Below are 25,705 nucleotides of genomic sequence, written 5' to 3'. Positions count from 1 at the left end.
CTCTGCATCTTCTGATATTCATTTGCTGTGTGACCTTGGGCTGGTGTTCTCCCCTCTCTGGGCATTGGGTTACACAAACTTCAAGAACCTGCCAGCTTTAACAGCCTACCGTTCCTCGCCCACACTCTGTAAGAGGGCCAAGTGCAAATCAGTTCCTCATTATCTGCGGGTGGATTAGTGACAAAAGAATTCTTGTCCCCAGCTCACTTCCTCACAGCCCAGCAGGTTTCTGGGCTGAGTCTCCTTGGCCAGATGGTGTGTGCAGGAGTTTCAGACTAATTTTAATATTCAATCAAACATAATTGGGATCATAAATCTGAAAAAGAAAAAAACAACACCCTACAACCCATAAACATCTGATCATGTCACTTTCTCTTTCCTCCTGCTTAAAAATCTTGGTCAGTTTCCCATCACTTGCACTGTGGATAGCAAATGGTTTCCACTTCAGTTGCTGAGACAGATCTGTTGGTGTCGGCTGCAAGGAGTGGTGTCCTGAGAAGAATCGGGGACCCACTGGCTTGCTGCGGGCTCCTGATCGATTACTGATATCTGCCACAGGTGCGCGAGTGCAGATGGGTGTGCGTATTTGCCAGTTGGGGCTGAAATTTAAAGCCCGTGCCCTTAATGTCATGGGTGAGAACTTCCCAACTGACACCTGCCAGCTTCTCGAGCTCTCTCTTCTCTGTCAGTCCCACCTCCAAAAATACCTCCTTCTGTGCCCGCACTTAGAGGCTTCCATGTTGTGTCCTCAGATCTCCTTCGGTCCTGTCATTCCCTCTGCTTGTCCGGACTTATTGCATTAAATTGGTCAGTGATGCCTAGTCACCTTCCAAATTCAATCTCAGGTTTGTTTGCCTTCTGTGACTATCTCTATGACGCTTTTGGGCGGGATTCATCAGCGCCTTCCTCCCTCGCAGATCCCATCGCTGCCCGGACCCCAGTTATGTCTCCTTCAACTGCTCCCTTGAGAAGCCTTCCAAGTCAAGTCCTGGGCTCTCTTTGGCTTTGCATCCTCAGAGCCCAGTACCAAGCAGAACCTCAAACCAAAAAACATCTCCCAAACGAACACACGGATGAATAAAAATGACAGCGCACTCCAAAGTCAGATAGAAGCAATTTCTAGAACTTTCCCTGCATTCGGAGCCCTGAGTGTCATTTTGGCACAGCCTATTTGTGGGTGATTTACTGTGCTAATAAAGCAATCGCATGTTCCCCCAACCGTGAGCCCTGAGTTGGAGCTTTGCCTTTTCTCCACCCTCATGGCCTCTTCCTCTCTCCCTTCCTTTCTCAGCCTGAAGACAAGCAGAAGGCGGCGGCTGCCTTTGCCCAGCTCCGCTGCGCCATGGAGACGCTGGACATCTCGGAGGGTGAGCAGCGAGCCATTTGGCGGGTGTTGGCAGCCATCTACCACCTCGGCGCAGCGGGGGCCTGCAAAGGTACGTGCTTCCTGCCGAGCTCACCTGCGCCGCCAGCTGTCTGTGTTGGCAGGTGCCTGACAAGGCCCTTCTCTCCATGAGGGGGGAAAGGATCCATCTGTCATCTTCTGTGTCTCTAGGACTGTTCTCTGGGAGACTGTGGGACCAGGCACAGTGAGATGGAAATGGGGCTAGGTTTTTCAAGGAAACCTCGTAGACCAGAATTGTTCTTTCTAGAACTTTCTGTGGTGATGGAGATGTTCTCCAGCTGTGCAGTCCAGAACCAGCCCTGAGCTGCCTGTGGCTATTGAGCCCCTGACATGCAGCTAATGCAGCTGAGGGTTGGAATGTTTCATCGCATTACATTTTCATTAACATGAATTTAAATAGTCATATGTAACTAGCGGCCGCTGCGTTGAGCACAGAAACTCTAGAACACCTGAGAGATAGCTGAGTCGAAGCAATAAGGGTGCTGTGTTTCTACCTAGACATTTTGGAGATGCTCCTCCACCTTATGTGCTGAAGCTCACCCAGCCATCCTTCTCCTCCTGAGTCTGCTCCCTGCCCTGAATCATCTGTTTACGGATCATCCCTACTTCAGCTTGGTTTTCCAAGTTGTTCAGGTCTTTCCTCTTGCCCTCACCCCTCCCTAGCCAATCATTATTCACCTTGCCCTGTAGAGGATCTCTGTGACAGCGTTTCTGTCCTTGTTTCTCTATTCTTACTGTTTGCCAGTCTTTTTTTTTTCTTTTGCTGGGACAGTTGCAGTAGTCTCATTGTTAATGTCTACTTTCTTCCCTCAGTCTATCTTCGTTGTGATCCTTGGGTTCTTTTCTAAAAAACATAGGCTTATTTTGCCATTCCCCTGTTTAGAATCCTCCTGAGGCTCTCCCTTGCCTGCTAACTCAAGTAATATTCCTTGACCTGGCATTCAAGTCTCCTCACTTCCCTTACCAATTTCTTTGGTCTCTTTTGGCACTGTAAAGGGTTCCGGGGAGACAGTGAGGATCAAGAGCAACCTTGTTCCCGCCTCCATGAGAGTCATGGTGACTTGTATTGTGATCATGTTTTTGTCTAGCACTTTCTAGTAGGGAGTGACTTCCTTGGGGCCCAGAGTTGGGATTTACTTGTTGAATGAAAGCATGTGAATTGAGGTCTGTCCTCTGGGGCTGTGTGCTGACTCTGGCTGACATTCTGGGTCATTTGTCTGTGGGCAGCAGACTTCTGGAATAGGCTGGCACATCATTCCAGCCATCCCCACCCTCCTGAGCCTTGGGCTTCATTCTTTTGATTCTCATACACGTGAGCTGCATATATTGGCCCACCGATTTGATTTTGGAAATTTCTAGAAGTTAAGCTGAGTCAGAAATAAGTAAGGTAGGGATCGCCCTGGTGGCCCAAACTAGGGACATACATGCTTGACTGAGCAAAGGTGAAAAATCAAATGCCACCTGCCTTTCCAAAAATGAGTCGTGGGCCACGTGCTCAACACATTGGGTACTGGGGCATCACTACGATTTTGCTTATGGGACTCTAGAGTCTCACTCTCAGCTCCCTTGTCAGACACACCATGGTGTGAGAACATGGCTGCATCTCCAACCTGAGCTGCCTTTCTTTCCCTGCAGAGCTCTTAATGATCTAGTAAAATCTCTACCCCTACAATTGGCTTTGTCTCCAGGAAGGGTCAGCCAACTATGGCTTATGGGGCTAAATCTAGTCCTCTGTCTGCTTTTGGACAGCCATAAGCTAAAAGTAGTTATTTCAATTAGATGAATATCTATCTATTTACCTATCTTTCTATCTGTAATAGTTGGGGATGTGTGAAAATTTTATGTTATTCAGATTATAGGATCCATAAATTAAAGTTTCATCGAAACACGGTCGTGCCCCTTCATCTACATATCTATGGCTATGTTCTTGCCACAATGGAAGAGTTGAGGATTTGAGAGAAGGATGGTGTTGCCTGCAAAGCTCAGATAATTACTATTATATAGACCTTTACAGAAGAAGCTGGCCCATCCCTATCCTACACCATCCCCATGGAAGATCACAGCTACTGGGGAGCTTCATGCCTCCAAAGTTCCCGTCCCCCTTGGACCCAACCATGGCAGAGAGAGGATGTTAGGAATCTGGCCCTGCCTCTGACTTGATGTGTGGCCTTAAGCAAGTCACCTCTGTCTCTGGTCGTAGTTTTATCAGATGTGACATTCTGCCGCTGGGCCAGATTCGAGGTTCTTAATTTGGCGAATTTGTTTTCTGACAGTCCTGGGGCTGGAAATTCAAGGTCAAGCTGCCAGCAGGTTGGTTTCTCCCGAGGCCTCTATTCTGAGCTGCAGAGGGTTGCCTTCCCGCAGTGACTGGCCCTGCGCTCGCCTGGGCACCTGTGTCCCGAGCTCCTCTTCTGATTAGGACACCGGTCGCATTGGATTAGGGCTCACGCCAGGGACCTCATTTTACCTTAATTATCATGTTAAAGCCTCGATCAACGAATACAGTCACAATTTGAAGTCCTAGGCCTTAGTACTTTAACATATGGATTTGGGGAGGACATAATTCAGCCCATAACACATCCCCCTCCCTGAAAAGGGCCAACATCCACTTTGTGCCCAGACCCAGCAGAGGGAGGGATATGAGAGGCTGTGACAATGGGGTGCCTTCTTGTGAATTTATCATCTTATTAGCAGACATGAGGCTTTCTAACCGGGACCATCAGCCAGCTTTGTGCATTGACTGGGTAGAGGGTGGGAATGCAGAGATCAGAGCAGGAAAGCCCTGAAGGTTCAGAGTCGGGACATCCATGGGCTGGGAAGGAAGCAAGCCTATTTTACAGAAGGGAAAGCTGAGGCTCTTGGTGCAATGAACTGGGATTGAACATCAGAATAGTCTGAGCTTCGGTGGGCCCCTCTTTCAATGGGCACAGAATGCAGTTGGTGGGAAGATCAAATGGAATATGGGAGAGGAGGCTGACCTGGACTGGGTCCCCTTAAGCAGATCCTGAGACAAAGATGTGGCTGCACATGTCCTTCTGGGAGGGTATCAGCAGTACGGGAGGGAGACAGGGAAGGGAAGGCAGGAGATACTTTAGTGAGTGCGTCACCCTCGGGCAGCCAGAACCCAGTTCTACTGGGGACCTCGGGTGACTCTGAGAAACACGGTTCCCGGTTGCATTACCCAGGAGACGAGGGAGCCGGGATATTTACTCACCACTTCTTGCTTCTCCGGTTGAAGATTTCTCCTTGGAGACATTAACACCCCCACTTCCTATCTGTCCCACGCTCGAGCTGAGTGGGTGCCTGTAGACAGAAACAGCAGAGAGGCATGGAGAGGGATCCACAGTGCCAGACCGGGACGTGTACAGGATGGCAGCTCTGGGATGGACCAGGCAAGGGATGGTGGATCGGTCATCAGTAGGGGCTGGTTCAAGGCTATCCTTCAGTAGAAGACGAGTCTAGGATTTTGTTATCCATCCCAGTGTAGGTGGCTCTCTCCAGGTGGCCCAGTGGGTTGCCTCTTGGCTGCACTGAGCTGACACAGAATTGCCCCCCACCCCCACCCCAGCACTCGGCAAGGCCTGCAGATGGGTGGGACCTGCCTTCCGATTTCCCCTGTCAACCTCCAATACCACAAAGCAGAGGCTAACAGAGTCCCCTGGCCCACTGATCGGTCACAAGAGGGATTTGTCCATGGGGTTTCTCCCCTTGGGGCATGTGGGACTCCCCCTCTGATGTGGGCTCAGGGACCTGGCCCGTACCTGGAGCTGCCTGTAACGATAAAAGGGGAAAGTCACATATATAAATATTTTATTAATACATGATTATGGCAATAATTTCTCCCAGCCTCCCCCCCACCCCTCCCCACCTTATAAATTATTTTAAGAGGAGCTGCCATCAGTCTGCCTGGGAGGCCTGCCCGATGATTTACTTACTATATATTCTGTTCTGGAAGATTTCATAATAGGTTGCTCTAAAATCAGCTATTAAGAATTTCAAAGTCATATATAAATGTCTTTGCTTTGTGTCATAACAGATCATTTTGAAATATATTAAGAATCATTTCCATTAATCAGGGTTTTTTTTTTTTTCCACTAAAATGATGATCTCCTCCCAGTGCGCCTGGCTTCCTTATTTTGAAAGCCCTGATCTTATTTTAAAAAAAACCAGTATCAGTCCATGTGGGGACATTTTAGGGCTCATAACCGGACCCGGGGTTTTTGAACTGTTAGGGCAACGACAACAGCCACCACAAATATCGGTTTAGTGTTCGGCCGTTTCAGAAGCACGGCTACCTCGGTCATGCCTCTTGATCAGACCTGATTCATTCGGAAATCCGGTGAGGACCAACAGTGCCGCTGGCAGGAGTCAGAGTCAGCCTGCTGGGTGCTCCCCAAGCCTCAGTTTTCTGCTCTGTAAAATGGAGTCAATAGTGGCCCCCGGCTTACAGGCTCATTGTGGGGATTGAGTTGGTGCCCAAAAGTGTGGGGCACAGGACTTGGCTCGTGAAGTGTGGGCCCAGAAGTGTTCACCGTCATGCCTCTCCCTCTGATGGAGTAAAGAACAGAGACTCAGAGAAAGAGATTTTCTCAGAGAAGAACTCTTTTTTCTCAGAGAAAGAGACATTGCACAGTGTGTATGTTCCAGGGCGAGGCTTGGAGGCTTGGCCGGTCGGTCTCCTGCAAATCTCCCTCCGCCGTCCTCACCTTTGCAATGGGCCGTGAGGGTCATCTGCTAATGCAGAACTGATTTGTTTTTTCTGGGCCCTGGGCTGAGAGCTTCTAGACAGGGTCACTGCCACCTTAGAATAACAGCCTGGGAAGAGAGAGGTCCATTACGATTCCCATCTTACAAATGGATTGACTGAGGCTGGCCAGAGCTTTGTCCCGATCCCCCAGCGTACACAACTAAACTCAGAGGTGGCATTTGGACCCAGGTCTGCCCAAGCTCTGGGCCCAAACTCGGGGACCGCAGGTCGTGCCTCTCTTGCCCTGTACACTGCTGTCTCTGTCCTCACAGGCTCCCAGAGGGCTGGTGGGGTCACTTTCTCAGCAGGACTCTCTGAATTGCTTCTGACACCAAATGTGTGGTGTTTTCCTTAGGCCAGCTGATGCTCTGATTCTCCAGACATCAACTGGGTGTCCTACAATTCGATTGAATTCGATGCAGATGTTGGAGTACGTGCAGACCCCAGGTTAAGGGCTTAGTCTCACAGGGCTTAGTCCCACAGGCCTGTCTGACCTCAGACCTGGACCACATATTTGGGCCATCTGTACTTCTGACCGACCCGCTATAAAGTTGGGGGCTTCCCACCACCCCCTCAGATTTGATAATTTGCCAGAGAAGCTCACAGAACCCTGGAAGGCCCTTTACTTACACGTATCTCTTTATTATAAAGGATACAAGGCAGGAACAGCCAAATGGGCAAGGCATGGGGGAGGGGCTCCCCTCCCCTACGTGCCTTCCCCCACCCCCCAGCTCCTCAATGTGTTAGTTTAGGGGTTTTACGGTGGTTTTATTATTTAGGCATGATTGATGAAGTCGTTGGCCACTGATGATTGATTACTCAGCCTCTAGCCCCTCTCCCCTGCTCAGAGGTCCAGGGTTCAAGGTTTAAAGTTCTAAATTTCTATTCATGACTTGGTCTTCCTGGTGACCAGCTCTTGTCCTGAAGCTATGGAGTACCTCCCCCACACCCCTACCCCAACCAGACCCCAGCCATTCATTAGTGTGCAAAAGACCCTTCTCCCTTCAGAAATGCCAACGGTCTTTGGAGTCGTGTGCCAGGGACTGGGGACAAAGACCAAAGGTCGTTATCCCAGGGGCCAAGCCCGTGCCACAGCCCCCAGACCTGGTTGCCCCATGAAAGGCCATTGAGCACGTGCGGGTAGTCTCAGGCTGATGGGGCCCCAGACCCTCAGATCACCGTGGGATCCCAGTGTGCTCATGGCTTCTGGTTTGTTTGAGCCTTCAGCACCTACATCACACACGCCAGGCGTCACCCTCGGGCCCTGAGCCTCCTCCTTTGTGGGGAGGATCATATCCTGTTCTTCCTAAAGTCGCCTCAGGCCCCCTCGGGCCCCCTGATCTCCTGCAGAGCTCTCCCACCATGCCTCTCCCCGACCCCCTTCACGGTCCTGTTGGCCTCTGTGGTGGCCTTTACCCCAAGAGGCTGGCTGCCTAGGGGGTTGTGGAGGGGAGCTGGGAACTCTCCTGTCATCAGCTGTGCCCTGGACAGCCTGGAAGTTAGAGGCTTGCCTTCCCCCAGGATTAGGAGGGGAAAGGACACGGGAGTTTCGCCATCAGCCAGTTCTGATTTGGATTTCAGCTTAGCCTTTTATCAGCGGGGTGTGACCTTGGCCAAGTTATGGAACCTGCCTAAGCCTAGGAGGAAGGAGGAGGAGGGGAGGGGAGGAGGGAGAAAGGATGTTCTAGAGCTGTCTGGGGGCTCCCTCGAGGTGGCAATGCTACTAATGGCCTGACTCTGGGCCACCTCCCATGGACAGGCAAGGTAGCTCCTGGCTTGCTTGGTTCATTATCAAGTGACTTCTTTGCAGAGGTCAGCCCCAGCTGGCTGTTGGGTCTTAGGAGATGCATTCTTCTGGGGGAAGAGGGACTGCGGATCTCCCCCGCTCTGCACAGCATCTCCGCCTCCCCTCTGTCTCTCAGACTTGCTGTCCCAGAATGGTCCCTTGGGAAGGCAGTGGGAGGACGCTTGGGGGCTGGCTCCGCCTGGCAGGCAGAAAACCATGGGTGATTCGACATCATGGTTGGTTTGCTGTTAACCGAGGCTCCTGGCCTGGGCCATCCCTTGGGAGCCATCAGGAAACCATTCATCCAACCTCCTGTTTCTTCCCTTTGGCAAAAAGTGGCCCATACAACAATTAGCCAGTGCCCGTGGGCTTCATGTGGCAGCAAATGGATGCTCTCTGGAGCTCACTTGATTGATAAGGACAGAGAGAGGGTAAAGGGAGGAGCAGGGCCCTGGCTTTGAATCCAGGCCTCCCCACCTCCTGGCTATGGGATTTAACTTGTGCAGAGTGATCTCCCCTCTCTGGCCTCAGCTTCTGGGTCTGTGGGTGTGGCACATGGGAAGCATTCAGCGAGCTGGGACTTCCTTCTTTGTGCCAAGTATCTTGGTTGCTTGGCAGTCTCCACTGGCATTAAAGCCAGCCCGCAAGGTGGGCTGGGTGGTAGGTGAGAGCCCCTTTGGTGGATGAAGGACATGAGCCTTAAGAGGATGCTCCTCACCAAGGGTGTACAATGAGCCATCTGTGCTAATGAACAGCGTGTTCTGAACCAGAATCCAGGTGTGGACTCACAGTCCAGTGCTCTCTCCATGGCTCAGCAGAAGTTCCTGAGGGCCAAGGGCAGTGCAAGGGCAGTGCTCAGAGCAGGTGGGCTCACGTCAAAGCGAGGACTCCGTCTCTTGCTTCGTTGGGGGCTGGCCAGGTTACTGTGTTATGTAACAAGTCAGCCGCAAGCCCCATGCCTTACACACAAGCACTTCACTATCTCCCGAGGCTCTGGTGGGTCCGCCATTTGGAAGGGCTCAGCTGGTGGCTCCAGTTTGAGGTTGATCCTGAGGCTGCAGTCTCATGGTGGCTGGCAGGGAAGGAGCAGGGGCTTGGAGGAGGCGGGGACTGGCTGGGCATCTCCCTCTCCTGTGCGGTTTCCAGTCTTCCCACATGGGCTCATTTGGACTTCCTCTTGGCATGGCGGCTTCAAGTGCAAGTTCCCAGCGAGCAACCTGGAAGCTGTATCCCCTTTTCCGAGCTGGCCTCAGATATCATGCAGTGTCCCTTCTGCCGTGTTCTATGGGTGATAAGCCTTTGACAGCTTCAAGGGCCAGGGGAGCCAGGCACCACCCTGGGAGAGGGGCAGCCGCAAGTTTCTAGAATGTGTAGGCAGGGAGATAGGGTTGCAGTCAGTGTGCCACAGTGGCTTTGAGCAAGTCACTAGCTTTCTGAGGCTCAGTTTTCTGACCTATACAGTGGGACTGAAAAGAGCATTGACCTCACAGGTCCACCATATAGATGGACGGAGATGCTGTATGTCCAGGGCTGAACCCAGCGCTGGGCACGTGGTAAGTTCTGGCTGTTGGAAGTTAGGATAATCACAGAGCCTGTAGAATCCAACAGCCAAGGCTTCCTAGCTCCCAGCCGAGGTGGCAAGAAGACACTTCTGTTCCCTACTTTCATTACGTTCACATCTCCCCTAAGAGCTCCTCCTGAGCTCCATCTAATTGCTATTCATGTCTCTGTTCAGTCTCCACTCCCTGTTCCTGCATCTGGAAAGTTACCCCGTTAAGCAAGATCAAGCTTGGAGAGCTCAGAATGGAGGCTAAAGGTGTGGGTCCTGGGACCAGGCTGATCCGTGTTCAATCCCTGTTTTCCTGCGTGATCTCGGCCATTCCCTTGACCTCTGAGACTCAGTGTCCTCATCTGTAAAATGGGAATAATAATAGTTCTTTCCTCCCAGGGTTCTTGTGAGGCTCCCATCACTTAATCTGAATACGTGAAACTCCGTCATCGTGGTTATTAATGCTAGTATGATTATTAATGGAAAGTCTGTCCACTCCCATATGAGGAGGAGTTGGTGGGTTCCCCAGCAAAGCTGGAGTTCGCAAGGCTGACGCGGACTCTTCTTTCAGGGTTGCTGTGGTCCCGTCACCATAAGAGATGATGAGCCCTCTCCCTAGAAAGCCCGAGACTGTCACTCTGCCTACTATCCCTCATTACTTCACAAAAGCGACAATCATGTTCAGAATTCCCAGTCGCCCCAGGATGAGTGATGCCTGCCTGGACGGCCCCATTGCTTTGCTTTCCTTTTGCTCTGAAGGCCAATGGGAGGTTTAATTTATTATTTTTTCACTAAATTTGCCAGTCCACTTGCTGCTGACCCTTCTGCCTAATATATGACACTGCCAAGCCCATATATAACCCGAGGAGGGGCGTCGTAATAGGATGATGAAGGGAGGTTGCCAATCAGATGGCAGGTTCCCCGCCTGCTCTAATAAAGATGTCAGCCCCGGAATGAAAGGGGTCATAACTTGGGGAGCCCTGGTCGGGGGTGGGGGAGACACAGGAAAGAGAGACAATAGTAGTCATGACGGAAGCCCAGCCCCCCCACTCCCCCGCCTTCTGCTGGGACACCCTGATATCCAGCAGCCAGAGCCATGCATCCAAGGATTGGAGGAGGGGGTCAGAGGCTCCCCACGCTAGCACGAGACCCCACTTGCAGAAGGCAGGTGGGAGCCAATACAGGGATCCCATCAACCCGAAGCATTTTACTGGTTTGGGTTTATAAACCATCAAGAACATCCCACTGTAAAGTTGTCTTCCTATGAGAAATGGAAACCATGCCAAAGAATAGAGGAGAAAGGGTCCCTCTGCCCTCAAAGGGATCATTGGTCATGGTGCAAAGGGGATATTAATTACAATGGATGTACCTAGACGGACCTGGTGTTATTAGCTCAAGGCCAGAGTTTCCACTCGGGCTCATGCGTGCCATTTTGCCTGTTCTGCATTGTGACGAAGGTATAATGGCATGTCCCACCACGATGGTGTCATATAGGGCAGTTCGCTGCTCTCACAGGCCAAGGTCTGTTTCTGTTTGTTTCTTCTCTGGGATTTTTTGATTCAAAGTCACGGCAGACTCAAGGGAGGTTGGGGTAGGAACATGCAGTCCCGTGGGCCTCCTCCGACCACAGCCCGGTCTGCAGTGGTGGGGACCGGCAACTGGGTTATCGGGAAGTCCTTACTTCTCTTTGTTGACTGCAGAGATCTGCCCGTTATGGGGAGGGGGGTCTCCATAGGTGTAGCTGCCCTCCTGTGGGCCATTCAGGTGGCTTTCTCAGTGTTGGTGTTCTAGACAGCGCCGCACTGGACATGCTCATAGGCAGAGCTGGTGTCTGGGAGCGAGCATTTTGGAAGCATGGTCTCCTGGACACAGAATTGCTGGATGGAAGGGTGTGTTCAAGGCTTGACTTTTGGATGTACTCGGCCCAGTTCACATCCCCTGGATGTTACCCAGGTTGGCTCATGGAACCTTCTCAAGCCTGTGGCATAGGCACTTCTGTTTTCCTTTCCATTTGTAAGTGGGGAAGTTAAGGCTCTGAGAGGTGAAGTCACTAGCTCAGGGTCACATAGCTCTAAGTGGCACAAAGCCGGACCTTCTTTCTGCTGGGCCCTGTGTCCCTCAAGGGCAGTGGAAGGCTTGACATTTCTCAAAGGACTTACTGAGTCCACTCTGGGGACACTTCCTCTGTCCACCACTCTTGTCCCCTCTCTGCTTGTGAATACTCACTTCTGTTTCCACAGATGAAGTACATCAGGTTCTGGGTGGCGTCAGCCAGGACCCCCCATCTGCAGTTCCCGCACCCTGCCCGGGCTCCCTGCCCCTGGCAGTGGCTTCTCCCTGCCTGGCCCACAGCCCCCCTGCCTCCTGCTCCTAAGGAGACAAGCTGCACACCTGAGCTCAGCGTCCATGCACTCCCTCTGTATTTTTCCCGGGAGCACTGAGACTGGGATTCTCTGCCATAAGAGATGATGAGCCCTCTCCCTAGAAAGCCCGAGACTGTCACTCTGCCTACTGTCCCTCATTACTTCACAAAAGCGACAATCATGTTCAGAATTCCCAGTCGCCCCAGGATGAGTGATGCCTGCCTGGACGGCCCCATTGCTTTGCTTTCCTTTTGCTCTGAAGGCCAATGGGAGGTTTAATTTATTATTTTTTTATTATTATTAATTTGGGTTGGTGTCTGGGCCCCAGGTGGCAGGAGACCAGGACTGTTCATTTCTTCAGGATCTGGGCAAAGGGACATCAAGTCACTGAGTCAGGAGGAGCAGGACAGCTGCAGTCTGGGCCCGTATGTTTCCTCCTTGCAGAGGGCCTCAGATGGTAAGCTCGGCCACTCATAGCCTGGGTCCACCCCGGCAGAAACCAGGGAAGGCATCCCACCTGCCTGATCTGTGAACACCCCGTGAGGACAGAGACCCAGCTGCCTAGACGGGGCTACAATTGTGCCGGCCTGAGCCCCTCTTTGGGTCAGGCAGGGATGGAGGATCAGAGAGGGATAGGGCCTTGCTCAAGGTCACACAGTGAGGTTGTGGGAGAGACAGGTCCAGAATCCCAGTCTCTGGGTTCCTGGGTCATTTCTGAGTTCATTTTGCTCAGCCCTTCCTCCTCTCCTCCTTCCATCTTCCTCCTCCTCTCCTCCTTCCCTGTCTTCTCTTCAATGCCTTGGCTGCCCTGGGACACCACCCAAACGTTCCAAGAAAAAATTTTAGTCTGATTGAGGGAGACGGACCCAGACAAGTGCACAGAAGATACTCAGAGAACACGGTAAGCAGGAGACACTAAGTTCAAAGTGGATAGCCCCATCCAAGGGGTCCCACCCTTCTAGGGGACCTTGAGCTAAATCTCCAAAACTGAGAAGAAAGTAGGGAGGGTGCTCCAGACAGAAGAATGTCACCTAGTCAAGGTGCAGTGGCTCAAGCAAAGCCTGGGACCTCTGTGTTCCCACCTGCAAGGTACCAACTGAAGGGGTGAAGCTGGGTTGACATAGGGCTCTGATTAAGAGGCGACTGGGCCCTACAACCTAGAACTTGCACTGATATGCTTGCACTGATCTGCCCTTGGACCCAGCATCCCCCAGGCTTGTCCCTGCCCCAGGCCAGTCCCGCCCGCCTGCCTTTGTGCAGACACAGTCCCTCCTTTTCAGCCGCACCCCTGCTGGTGGCTTGGCTCCCTGCCCGACAGCTGGTGCAGCCGGGCCTATTCTGGGCCACAGGCAAGGATTTATTCCACGTTTTTGGAGCATATTGAATTCATTCATTAAGCTGAAATGGTTGCTCAGGGATGTAAACAATTATAGTTTTAAAAAGCCGGGCAAAACCCCCAAGTGGCCACGGCTACAAGGCTCTGCTCGCCGGTGGCCCCATGCCTGGGGTGGCCGGAGTGGGATGGCTGGAACACCTGGACAACCAGGTTTCGCAGAGGCCGAGCCACTAGCCTGCGGCTGGCCCTGCCAAGGCCTGTCCTCCCCTCCCCCCTTCTTTGCCTCCGTTTCCCGTAAATAATAACAGGGCAGCTGATGCTTATCTCTGGCTTACGTTGTGCGAGGCACAACTCTAAGAGCTTTGGCCATCTCAGCCATTTCACGGAGTGAGTGCTATTGCCCCATTTTACAGATGCAGAAACTGAGGCTCAGAGAGGGGAAGGACTTGCTTCATGGGGTTAGAACAGATGCCCTCTGGGCTCTCTTTAAGCCTTGATCACCAGAGAACCTACTAACCTGTTGTTGGGGCAGAGCTGGGGGTGGGGCGTGGGAGGTGGGGGTTGGGGCTGGGACTGGGGCGGGAGGGGGAGGGGAGAAGATCGCTATGGCTCCACTGCGCATGCCCAGACTCACCATTCCCATAAGGCGTGCATCAATAGCGCGGATACAGTCGCGACCACCCTACGGACTTGTTCACGGTTACTCTTTGTTGAGAATCCACTCTCTGCCAGACGTGATTTGCATGCTGGTTATTCCATTAGATCTTCATAGCCCTGTATGGGAGGTTGTACCCATTTTATGGGTGAGTCCCTGGAGGCTTGGAGAAGTCAAGTAAGTTATCTAAGGTGGTGGATTTGGGGAGGGGAGCAACCCAGTTTGGGGCCGAGGAGTTCCATCCTTAAAGCCTTCCTTCCTGTTCTTTAGGCCACGTGATGTGGACTAGTCCATGGCATCATCAATAAATGCAGATCGTAAGGAGAGCTCTTCACGTGGCTGGGGCATTTGTGAGATCATGTGCTTACTCAGCACCGGGCTGGACATGGGGTGAGCGCTGGGGAAGCACCAGCTGTTCATTGGCTTTCCTGGGGCCCCAGGAAGCAGCTCCAGAGGGGACAGTGTGATAGGTGGAGTGACCCGTTCTTCCTGTCTTGCTGAGGGACACTTGACTGTAGAGGAAAGCATTTGGCTTGGGGCCAATCAAGACTGCTTGGGTCCTGGCTTCTGTCTCACTGGCTGTGTGGCTCAGGCAGGCACTCAGGCACCTGCTGCTGGCCCCGCCCCTGAGCCTTTGCTCCTAGCATTCCCCAGGGTAATCGACCTGTCATGCCTTCCCCCTACCCTGCTCAGATCACCGGCGCTAGGGACATTCTCAGCCAGCTTCACATCTAGTGTCTCATTTCATCTTTCAAACAACCCTCTGGGAGAGGAGTCATCCATTTCACAGATGTGGAAACTGATGCTCGGAAAGGACATCTCGTACTCAAAATCTCGCAGCCAGTCTGAATCTGTTTTTGGATGTCCAGCCTCCCGCTTCTTTCCATGGTTCCCACCACTCCAAAGATGCCATGTCTGTTTTTTCCTTCCAGCCTCTTGATCATACTAGCTCAGGAGACTCCTACCCATGCCCTCTTCTCTTGTAAATTCCCCATACCCATTGGCATACTCCAGGTTCTGAGAAGTCCCTCGAGAATGCAGCCCTATTTCCCTTGGTTTAATCTGATGCTACCCCAGGTGATTTGTCTGGTGAGACTTCTTTTTCCAAAACACCTGCTCATGTTCCCCAGATCATTGGGAGTGGTCTGTGCATTGTCCTCTAGGGTGTGAGCAGTGATCCCAGTTGGGTTCTGAGTGATTCCGGTTGGGTTATAGATGGCTTATAGGCCAGGCCTTGCAAGGGAGCACAGACTAGGCAGGCAGGCAAAGGTCCTGGGGCAGATGGCAACTTTCTCCAAAGCCAAATATATGGATCAGGTGGGGAGGGCAGAGGGGAGGCAGCAAGGAGTTTCAAGAGAAGCCATAAGAAGAAGGAAGAGCAGGGGCGCCTAGGTGGCTCAGTGGGTTAACAATCTGCCTTCAAGCTCAGGTCATGATCTTAGGTTCCTGGGATCAAGCCCCACATTTCGCTCTCTGGTCAGTGGAGAGTCTGCTTCTCGCTCTCCCTCTGCCCCTCCCCCTACTCATGCTCTTAGGTGCTCTCTCTCACTCTCTCAAGTAAATAAATGAAAATCTTAAAAAAAAAAAAAAAAAAAAAAAAAGAAGCAGCAGCAGCAGCGGGAAGGGCTTTGATGTTCCAGTCTGTAAGAGGGTTGCCTTTTCCATGATCCCAACAATAGGACTTTGCTGGGGACCCCTGAGCGGGAAGCCACAGCCACCTGAATTGAATGGGCTCCTGGGGTTTCTCTGGCTGACCCATTTGTTCCCTTTAAGAGCAGAAATCTCAGAGCGTGATCGTCATTACAGGAGCCGATTGATCGCTATTGAACAGACGCTGTGCTAAGTGACCTGCAATTGTAACCTGACTGAGGCTTCCCAAAACTTCCTGGGAGCAGATTCCCATTTTACAGAAGAGGAAACAGAGGCTCTGGGAGGTGGCAGGACCTCCCCAATGTCACAGGGCTTTAGGTGGGAGAGAAGGGATTTAAACCTAGGCAGTGTGTCTATTGTTTTTTCTTCTAGCATCTCTAGACTTTTAGGCTTATCTCTTCCCTGCAGGTGGCCTCCTTCTTCTCGGGCCTCCAAACTGTAAACCTCTGTGTGAGGAAATGTGACCCAGATGCACCAGTGTTGTAAATATGTCACGTAATGCTCAGTAATTCAGCAACAGCACGGCTATTGTTGGAAGTTGTTGGAAGGGGAAATAACTTGGTTATTATTAAATGCAGGAGGCCGCAGTAATTGATAGCAATTGAACTCGTGGTGCACGGGGGAAAGCAGTCTTGTTATTATTTTCTCTCTCTCTCTCTTTTTTGTACTGAATATATGCAGGTGGATTTGAGCAACTCAGAAACTGGTCCCATTGCATTCCTTTCCTCCTTCCTTCTTTCTGTGTCTCATTTGCTCCTTTGTGCAGCCTCTCCATTCAGATCCCAGCCTGCCTCTTACCAGCAGAGTGACCTTGGGTGAGTGACTTGGGAAAGGCTGTTGGTCCAGGGTTCCTCCTAAACCAGCGTTTTCTAAACTAGGGTCTCGTGGGACATTAGACCTTCAAGATGCTCCTAAAAGCGGTCTGAGGCCAAATTGGTCTGAACAGAATGTTCCCTTCTTGGAGATTCATCAGACATGCTTTCAAGGCTCTGAGAAGTCCTGCAGTTAAGAAAGTTGTTTCAGCAAACAAAGACCAACTTGATATGATACAGGATTCATCTCTTCCCACTGACATGGATGAACATTCTATGGAACGATGGCTATGAGGAGCCCCTTTGGGGAACTGAGCCCCAGCTGTATGGCTGCTTTGCTCTGTTCCATACCACTCTGCCACATGGAGAGTTTCTGACTCAGCCCTTCCCTCGTTGGCACACTGGCTGGAGCCAGGCCTTCCCCAGATGTGCAAACGTCTACAGAGGAACAGACAAAGACACAAAGAAATAGCAGCCTGTCAAGCCTTGGGTGCCTTTCAGAGAACTGTCCTTTGGCCTCAAAAATTGAAGGGAAATCGAAACCAAACTTTGCTAAGTGTGATCAGCCTTTCAAACCCTCTCCGAGTCTTAGCACCTGACGTGGGTACAGCTGCTGAAGCAAGGGTTCAAGGCCAAGACGGTTCCTGTGGGAGGTGATCTTGGGAAGTATTGGGAGAAGCTTGGGGAGGGGAAGAGGGGAAGGAAGGCTGCCGCGGAGGGTACGTTACCAAGTTAGCCACTGCTGTGGGCAAACTGTGGTTCAGTCCTGCCAGAGACCTCGGGGGGGGGGGGGGGGCAGCATAGAACACACACCCAGAGTTATCCTGCTCAAAGGGCACCTGCTGTCACTGATTGAGGGCTGAGGATTTTAATTCCATGGCCCTTCCAGCCTCCGCTTGCATGAGCAAGCACTATTGGGAGAGAACGCCCTGGTGAGGAGGGAGCACAATAAGCCCCAGGGCTATGGCAGAGCTGTGACAGGTCTGCTGCAGGTCTCCCCCACAAACCCGCATGTTGCCATCTAAAGTTTGTCCCCGTTTCGTTTTGACTTGACCTACATACAGCCCCTGTGTATGCTCCAGCTAGATCTAAAGTGGGCTATGTAGGGTACCAGAACCGCCCCAACCCCATGCCTCTGACCCGGGGATCAGAGACCTCCACTCAAGTTCTAGGTCAGCCACTTACATGCTGTGTGACTTAGGGCAGGGCAGTATCCCTTCCTGTGTCTCAGTAGCTTCTCCTATAAAATCAGGCTTAACAATTCCCAGCCTGCAGACCTAACAACGCAGGTAGTCGAACGATCAGCCAAGGTCACACAACTGTCCTTTCCCTCAGCATAGACACTCTCGGGTGTGTGTCCTCCAGGCCATGGTGAGATGCATGGACCATCTGTCACTAAGAATCAGAACAGATTTGGCATTTGCACATAATTTTTTTATAATAGAGAACAGATTCAGGGGTGGGTGGTTCCAATCATACATGCGTTGTATTTATGTAAATCCAACCATGCGTGCAAAGCAAATGCGAGGCTGGAGGTTACGGGTGCATTTCTTTTTGTAAGTCACGGCCCCCAAAAGCAAGCCACCCATTTCCTTGTTCTGCCCGAGGGAAAACTTGTTGTGCTGGACTTGTGAAGATAATTTACAGTACTGTATGCTACGGGCAATGTGAGATTCCCAAGGGGGATTTTAAGGGTCCTGGAGTTTTTGCCCTAGACTCTGACTTGAAATCAATATTGATTATGAGAAAAGACCCCTCTGCACGGCGTTGTGCTTAGAATATTGAATGCGGAGTCAGGAGACTGGAATTCAAATCCTGTCCCTGCCTCTCACCAGCTTCATGGCCTTGGAAGGTCACCCTGAGGTTCAGTTTTCTCGTAATTCAAGGGGTGATGTTATTGTTGACCTCGCAGGGCGGTGGGGAGGATTAAATGAGGCAGCAGTGTTCAGCGCTCCGCCCAGCGCCTGGCATGGGCTAGGTGTACAGCTCATGCTGCTGGCTGATGTGATATTAAGGCCCCCTTTGTGATGCTGTCAAACATGTGCATTCTGATTTCTTTTTCCTGGGTGGCTGAGACAGAGGCGGGATAACGGGTGGGCTGCCAGGGAACATTTCCTACTGCTCAACAGCACACGTCCTGTGCAGGGCTTGCAGGAGAGGGAGAAGATACCTGCATGACGTGTGCAGAAGCCAGACTGTAGTTCTACCTGACTCGGAGTCCTGGTTCCCGCCAGGGCAGCCAAATACACCAGCCTGAAATGATCTCCGCATTTAGCTTTGGCATCTTTCTGGGCACAGGCTCCTTACCTCCTAGTGGGTGGCGGGAAAGCACCTGGATTGGGTGTGTGATCCCCTGTGGAGCGGGCTAGAGGCAGGAGGAAATCCACAAACCTGCCCCACAAAGAGCACGCTCCTCGGAGCCAGCTCCGTCCTGGCTCTCTGTTTCCATTTCTGTCTCTCAGCCTCCCTCACTTTTGTTTGGTTTCGTATTTGATCTTTTTCCAGTACAAAAGGCTGTCTCAAAGGTTCCGATGGCAAGTGCCATGGGGAGAGGGGAACAGAGATGCTGTCTCCCCAGTCTTAATGGAGAAGCAGGGAGGGAAAGTAGGCAGGGCTGGCCATCATCGAGAAATGTGCATTCCTTTCTTGATTTCCTTCCATCATTTAATCACCCACTTGACAAATGTTTATTGAGCACTTCCTGGCACCGGCTCTAATCTGGATAGAAGGATGAATATACAGACTGTGTTGGAGCAAACCAGCAGGCGGCTACCGCACGGTCTGAATATCCGCACAGGAGCCTGGGAATCCCGCCGCTCGGCCACTACTCCCTGTGCGGCTTTGGACCAGAAGCTAGACCTTGCTGGGTCTGTTCCCCACCTTTGAATGATCTCAGAGGCTTTTGATGAAAGTAAAGAAGAGGCAAAGGAAGCACTTAACACAGTGCCTGGCACATGGCACGTGCCATTGCTTGATGGCTGTCCTTGTTCATCAAGTGATGGCTTCTCAGGAGAGGGAGCCATCGTGTCCATGCGCATCCCATGGGCAGGGATCTCCAACCCCGGCAGCATTCGGAGGACAGCTTTGTCCTTGGCATTGGCGTAGGTTGGTGGGAGGTGTTGAGCCAATATGTGTCCACCATTCCGCGGAGTTGGCTCAGAATCCTTGGGGCATGGCCCATATCTGGAGTGTGCTGGTTTGTCATCCGTCCCCCAAATCCTCTTGCGAAGCCACAGATAGACAGATCTGCAGGAGGAGTCCCTGTGGCTGCCAGAATGAAGCAGTCCTTGTTGGGTGAGTGGTGCCTGCTTGGGTTTCACAGGTAGAGATGGGACTAGAATGTTATTGATTGCTTTCTCAGGGCCAGGCACTCTGTTGGGAATCTTCCATGTAAGTGTAAACTTGTCACCCCATCCTTGCATACCAATGAGGAAATGCTTGGGGTTTTATGACTCCATTTTATAGAAGATGAAACTGAGGCCCAGAAAGGCAGTGCAACTTGCCCAAAGACTAGAGCTGGGAATGGTAGAAGGCAGGAAAGGGACTCAGGTTCTGTCTGGTCCAGTGTCCATGTTTCTGTCCCTTTCTCAGGCCCCACTGAAGAGGTTTTGGATTCCACCTGTGTCTGAAGAAAGATAGAAGAACCCATGGGGTTGAATCTTGTGAACCAGCCAGGCTTCAGGGAACTGGAAACAAAGTACATTTTCCTGGCAAAGCTCCCTGTGTGCTTCCTGGATTTCCCCAGCAGGGTGTCCTCAGTGAGCACACTGGGAAAATATCCCCCTTGTCAGGCAGGATTTGGAGTCGGGTTGAGTCCGTTCGCTGCTCCTCTTTTCACAAAGAGCCATTGCCAATTCCCTTCCTGACTTCTCCTCAGCTCAGAGAGGTACAGAAGGTCACTGTGGGTGGTGTGCGGGGGGGAATATTTTGGAGAGTGGCAGAAGAGGGTCAATACGTCAGGAGAGCGACAGGACATCACCCACCTAGAACACTATCTCTTATTTTAATTCCCTTGCAACCCCCAACACAGGAAGAAAGAAGTCTTATTCAGGGATAACATCTTTAAAATCTCTAATACTTGCTAATCTTGGATTTTGACAAAGAGAGAACCAGAACTCTGGCTCCCAGGTAACTGTATCTAGTTAGAATCTAAAGATACTTTTGTGCTCATATTGTATTTATTTCTACTTTCTGTTTGTGACAGGTGATAATAGTGTTGGTCTGCGAATTGACCCCAGCTCACAGAGGGGAAGGGGAGGTCAAAGAAAGTAGTAGACCACTCCAGATTGGTAGGCAGCATGTGGAATTAGCAAGGGAACTTGTACACGAGGCTTGCCTCCACTGGCCCGCCCTGTACAATTCCACACCCCCCACCCCGAATCTTAAAAGTTTATACAGAGTCACATATTTAGTCCAGATGGTCTCAACAACACCTCACTCCCTTAAGGTTCCAACCTTAAAGATGGCTCCCCAGGGGAACAGGGGCCGAATGTCTGTTTCACATGGGAGGGGTTGAAACCATCCTCTCAGTGACTCCCTCCAGCAGAGGGGTTCTCATTTAAGATAATACTATAAAATTCCCTTTCACAATGTATTTAGTTGAGTGAAAAAGATAAATGAGTCCATTTTAAAGAAAGTCTGATCTAGGGTCACAAAGATATGGCAGATTTCCTAAAAGAGGTATTTGATGGATTGACTTTGGTGAAATAGTAGTTCTAGTACTTCGCGTCCCTCTGATTTCTGGCGATGTCTCTGAGTCAGTTTTCTCATCTGTAAAATGAAAATGACAAGATGGCCTTTGTGAGGATTTCATGATGATGATGATGATGATGATGATAAGAAGTAATCACAGCTAACATGTACTGATTTTTTTCACGGGTTGCACTTGGGACTCTGATGCAGACTTTCTGACACCAGAAACCCTGAGCTGCACAAAGATGACATGTTGAATAAAATGGGGTCAATGAATGGTGACTGCTTCCTTCACCACCATCATCACCTCCTTCATCATTTTTGCAAGTGGCAGGACTTTTTATTAGCTGTGTTACTTCCTGAGATTCAGTATTATCATCTGTGAAATGGGAATCATCTCTTGTGATGATCAGAGCTGAGTAGCTGGCACTGAGGCAGTTGTCAGTAAGCATGGCTGTTTGTGGCCCCTCAGTGACCTGGGGCCAGAGCTCCTTTTCCTTGAGTAGTGAGTCCCACACAAAGTCCTTGTCCAGATGTCCAGTTTTGCCTTAAACCAGGCTGATTCTTCAAGAGGTTATCTTGAAGAACTTGGCCCTTATCTCTTTCTGATGGATTGAAAAATCTGTTGGCAGTTCTGATTTTTATTTCAAAGAAGGAAATACATTTATGGGGAGATAAACAATGGGAGGAAATTCTTTAACGATGGCACTGTTATTTGTTTTAATCAGCCATTAATTTTTTTTTATTTGGATTACAAAATGAAGACACAACTCTGGAAGAAAATTTAGAAAATACAAAATCCCTTTAGCCAGCTATGACTGTTAATATTTGGAAATATTTCCTTTTTACTATTTTATTTACTTACTTTTTTATTTAAGAGAGAAAGAAGAGAGAGCAAGGTGGGGGTGGCAGAGGGAGAGAGAGAATCATAAGCAGCCTCCATACTCAGCATAGAGCCTGATGTGGGACTTGATCTCACAACCCTGAGATCGTGACCTGAGCTGAAATCAGGAGTTGGATGTTCAACCGACTGAGACACCCCAGCTTCCCTTACTATTTTATTTTATAATTTAGAATGGTTTACAGAGTTGACATCATTCTCTAGTACAGTTTCCTAATTTGTTTTTTATTTAATGTTTGGCTGTAAGCATTTTTCGGGTTGTATAATCTTTGTTGTTAATCTTAAATGGCGTTATAATAGTTCATAAAGTGGTTCCCCATTGCTTCTTCAATCTCATTTGATTTCTCCTCATCTCCCCCTTACATTCCAACCACCTGGACTTCTTGGTCTTTCTTGGATACACTGTGTTTGTTTCTGCCTCAGGGCCTTTGCACGGTATCACCTTTTGACCCCTAAAGTTCTTCCCTGGTTATTTAGGTAGTCAGCTCCTTCTCACCCTTCATAACCCAGTTCAGATATCCCATCCTCAGACAGAGCCCTCTATGACAACCATGGATCCATAGGGATGCTCTCAACTTCTCTTGACCTCATCTCTTGGTTTTATTTTCTCCTTAAGGGGAAAAACTTTATAATATTATCACCTGAATTTATCTTATTCATCTATCTGTTTACTTGTTTATTGTCTTATTCTCTCAATAGATTGTAAACTCCAGGAGGACAGTCACCTTGTCTGTCTTGCTCATCATTGATTTCCCAGTGGCTAACCAGTTCCTGTTACATAGTAGGAGCTCAACAAGTGTGTGTTTTGAATAAATGGGTGGGTGGTGAGATGGTGGAATGTGTGGCTGGGTCAGTAGTATAGGTAGGTGGCAGCAGATGGTAGTGGGTGGGTGAATGGACAGGTAGGTGGATACAGGAGTGGATACTTTTACTAACAATTCTCTAATTCCACCTTTAGAGGGTCCTCGTGATCATTTTAATTGCTTTGAAAAAGTGAACAATGCAAATTGTGAAGAAGTAGGATAAGCATGTCTCTTGGGAAACCTGACCCCGGCTCAGGCCAGGTGTTGAGGCTCCCTGCTGAGGGTGGGTAGCCTAGAGGGTGGGAGGTGGTGAGACCCCTGAGGTCCTCTTGGAAGCCCACCCACTCCATACCTAGGACTTTACCACCATACTTGTGCTGTGTTCCTCCCACAGTGGGCCGGAAGCAGTTCATGCGGTTTGAGTGGGCAAACCACGCAGCTGAGGCCCTGGGCTGTGAGTACGAGGAACTGAACACGGCCACCTTCAAGCACCACTTGCGACAGATCATCGAGCAAGTGACATCTGGGCCAAGCCGACGGAGCCTTGAGGAAGAGGAGACCAGCTCAGGTGCTGTGCTGCTGCCTCTCTGGGTAGGCTGGGTACCCCCCAGCTCAGGCCCTATGGAAGCTCCATCATGCCTTCACTTACTCATCAGGACCTGTTATATGCGGACCTTCTAGGTGCAGGGGAGGCCCATGTGGGCAGAAGTGGACTTGGTTCCTATATGCATGGTTCTTATGGCCAACTGGTGCTGTCCAGGGTTCTGAAGGTTCTGCTGAAACCTGGGAGGGTGGCCTGTGATGAGCAGTACCAAGGGGCCCAATGCTTTTCCATTGGCGATTACATCTGTTGAGCCCCTACCTTGTCGGGGGAAGACTGGCCTTCCAGTTTGAGGCACAGAAATAAAGCCAGGATGGCTAGAGGTCCTGGGAGGCTGGTAGATGAGGCCAGTAGATGAGAGGTGATGGGGGGGACTATGCAAACTATGGTTTTAATGCTCAGGGAGGACTCTGCAAACTGTGGTTTTTATGCTCAGACCCATGAGAGACCATGCAGGGACACAGGCAGGGAATGCCATGATTTGACTTGTTCCTTGAATGGCTCAGGCAGGGGGAAGCCTGGGGAATGACTCGGAGAAGGGAGGCCACATGGGAACCTAACAAAATCGCCTGGTGAGATGCTGGTGCTTGCACAAGGACATGGTAGTGGAACTGGGTTGGGTGGGACACAGTCAAAGTCTGCTTCATACATAGAGAGGATAGCATGGGCCTGAGGGAGGAGGTGGGAAAAGAGGGATCAGGACAGCTTCTAGGATTTTAGCCTAGGTGGCTGGAGGAATGGGGGTGCTTTGAACTGATGTGGGAGAAAGCTGAATGGCCTTGCATGGCACCTGCAGGAGTGTGATCTGCTAGGTTCCAAATCTGTAGCCATCACCCATCAGATGCTTTGGCTGCAGGAGGTGAGGGCCGAGGGACCCCCTTGGGGCCCCAGGAGTCTCTGGGTGGTTGTCCCAGAGACCTCGGAGTCTGGTATTAATTAGTGGGTCGCACTGTTTTGAACTGTGGTTGTGGGACTCATCTCTCAGAGGCCCCTTAGTTCCTCAGAGCTGCTCCACTCTAGGGGTCTCAGCTTGGTGGCTAATGTCACTTGGAAGCCTTTTGTTTGCTTCTAGGTCCAGGTATGAGCTGTAGTCCACTCTTGGTTCCTCCTCCTCTCTGAAACACACGCACACACCCCACAAGCACACACATAGCACACATACACAACATGCCCATGGACACACACCTCATAGGCATGTATGCACATGCACAGACACACACACCACACACACACACACACACACACACACACACACACACTGCAGGAAACACACAGATGTGCACAGACACATGAGCATACGTGCACACGCATTCAGACATTAACACTAATTACCTCTCGGGCCAAGGTATCAAGGGTAGGTGTGAAGCAGACAGGGGACCAGCAGGCTTAGGAGAGATGCTGAGAGGCTGTGGGTTGCCTAGCAACAGCCCAGGTTGGTGGGGGTGGAGCTAACAGAAGGAAGGGAAGTGCTTTGGGGCTGCAGCGGGCTGCCTGGAATGTACAAGCAGGACTGCTGTCTCCAGCCACAGTGCAGATGTGAAAATCGTGTTTCCGATGCTGTGAATGGAAGCAACACCTAAGGGTCAGGATTTCCGATGTGACCCACCCCTCCCACATTCTTGTTCTGCTTTGTTCCATGCACCCTCATCAAGGCTGGCTAATTTTAACAGGCCGCCTTTGTGTTTAAACAAAATCGAGACCATTACTATATTAATCGTTTGCAAAGCATTTTCATTCTTCCTAACGTGACAGGTAGACTCTTTTCCCTCTCATTCCATATTCGTCCATGCCTGGCTTTAAGCACTGCTTTGTATGGACGACAAATTGTCTAACCCATTTGCTATTGTTGGATATTCAGGTTGTTTCAAAAAAAGGCGATTTTCATCCAATTTAATCAACAATTGGGAGAACATATGTACCCAGAAATCTTTGTTTCTCTGAATATTTCATTAGGATAAAAGCCCTAGCGTGAAATTATGAAGTCCAAGCATACGAATATTTGATAGCTTCTGACACAGAACTGCCAAACTTCCCTCCAGAAAGGGGGAAACACCAAACATTATCTGAGTGCCTACTACGTGTCAGGCACTGGGGTCTGGGAGCCAACACACCCAGAGACGATCCCCATCCTCGGGGCGCTCCCAGCCTGGCACGGGGCAGGGTGGGCACAGGGCATTATGAACAACTAACCACACAAATAAAAATATACTGAACTCAGAGTGCTTTAAAAGCAAGGTGACTTTGTCCTGGGTCTGGCCTGTTACACATAGCGTAACATCCTCTGGGTTCATCCACATTGTAGGGAATGGGTGGATTTTCATTTTTTACGACTGGATCATCTATTTCATGTCCCCATTTCTATGTGGGATCTAAAATAATCACACTCCCAGAGGCAGAGAATAGAG

The 25,705-nt window shown here is 50.6% G+C and overlaps 1 protein-coding gene across 1 annotated transcript in view; it reads left to right on the top strand.

Moving 5' to 3' along the window:
- Positions 1-25,705, top strand: part of MYO18B (myosin XVIIIB) — a 254,335-nt gene that overhangs the window by 39,196 nt on the left and 189,434 nt on the right. Inside the window, 2 exon segments of the mRNA XM_047697085.1 lie at positions 1,292-1,436; positions 23,094-23,267. Coding sequence (XP_047553041.1) covers positions 1,292-1,436; positions 23,094-23,267 — 319 coding nt within the window.

This window comes from Lutra lutra, chromosome 12, assembly GCF_902655055.1.
Source record: "Lutra lutra chromosome 12, mLutLut1.2, whole genome shotgun sequence".
NCBI lineage: Eukaryota > Metazoa > Chordata > Mammalia > Carnivora > Mustelidae > Lutra > Lutra lutra.
This window is presented reverse-complemented; position numbering and strand designations above follow the sequence as displayed.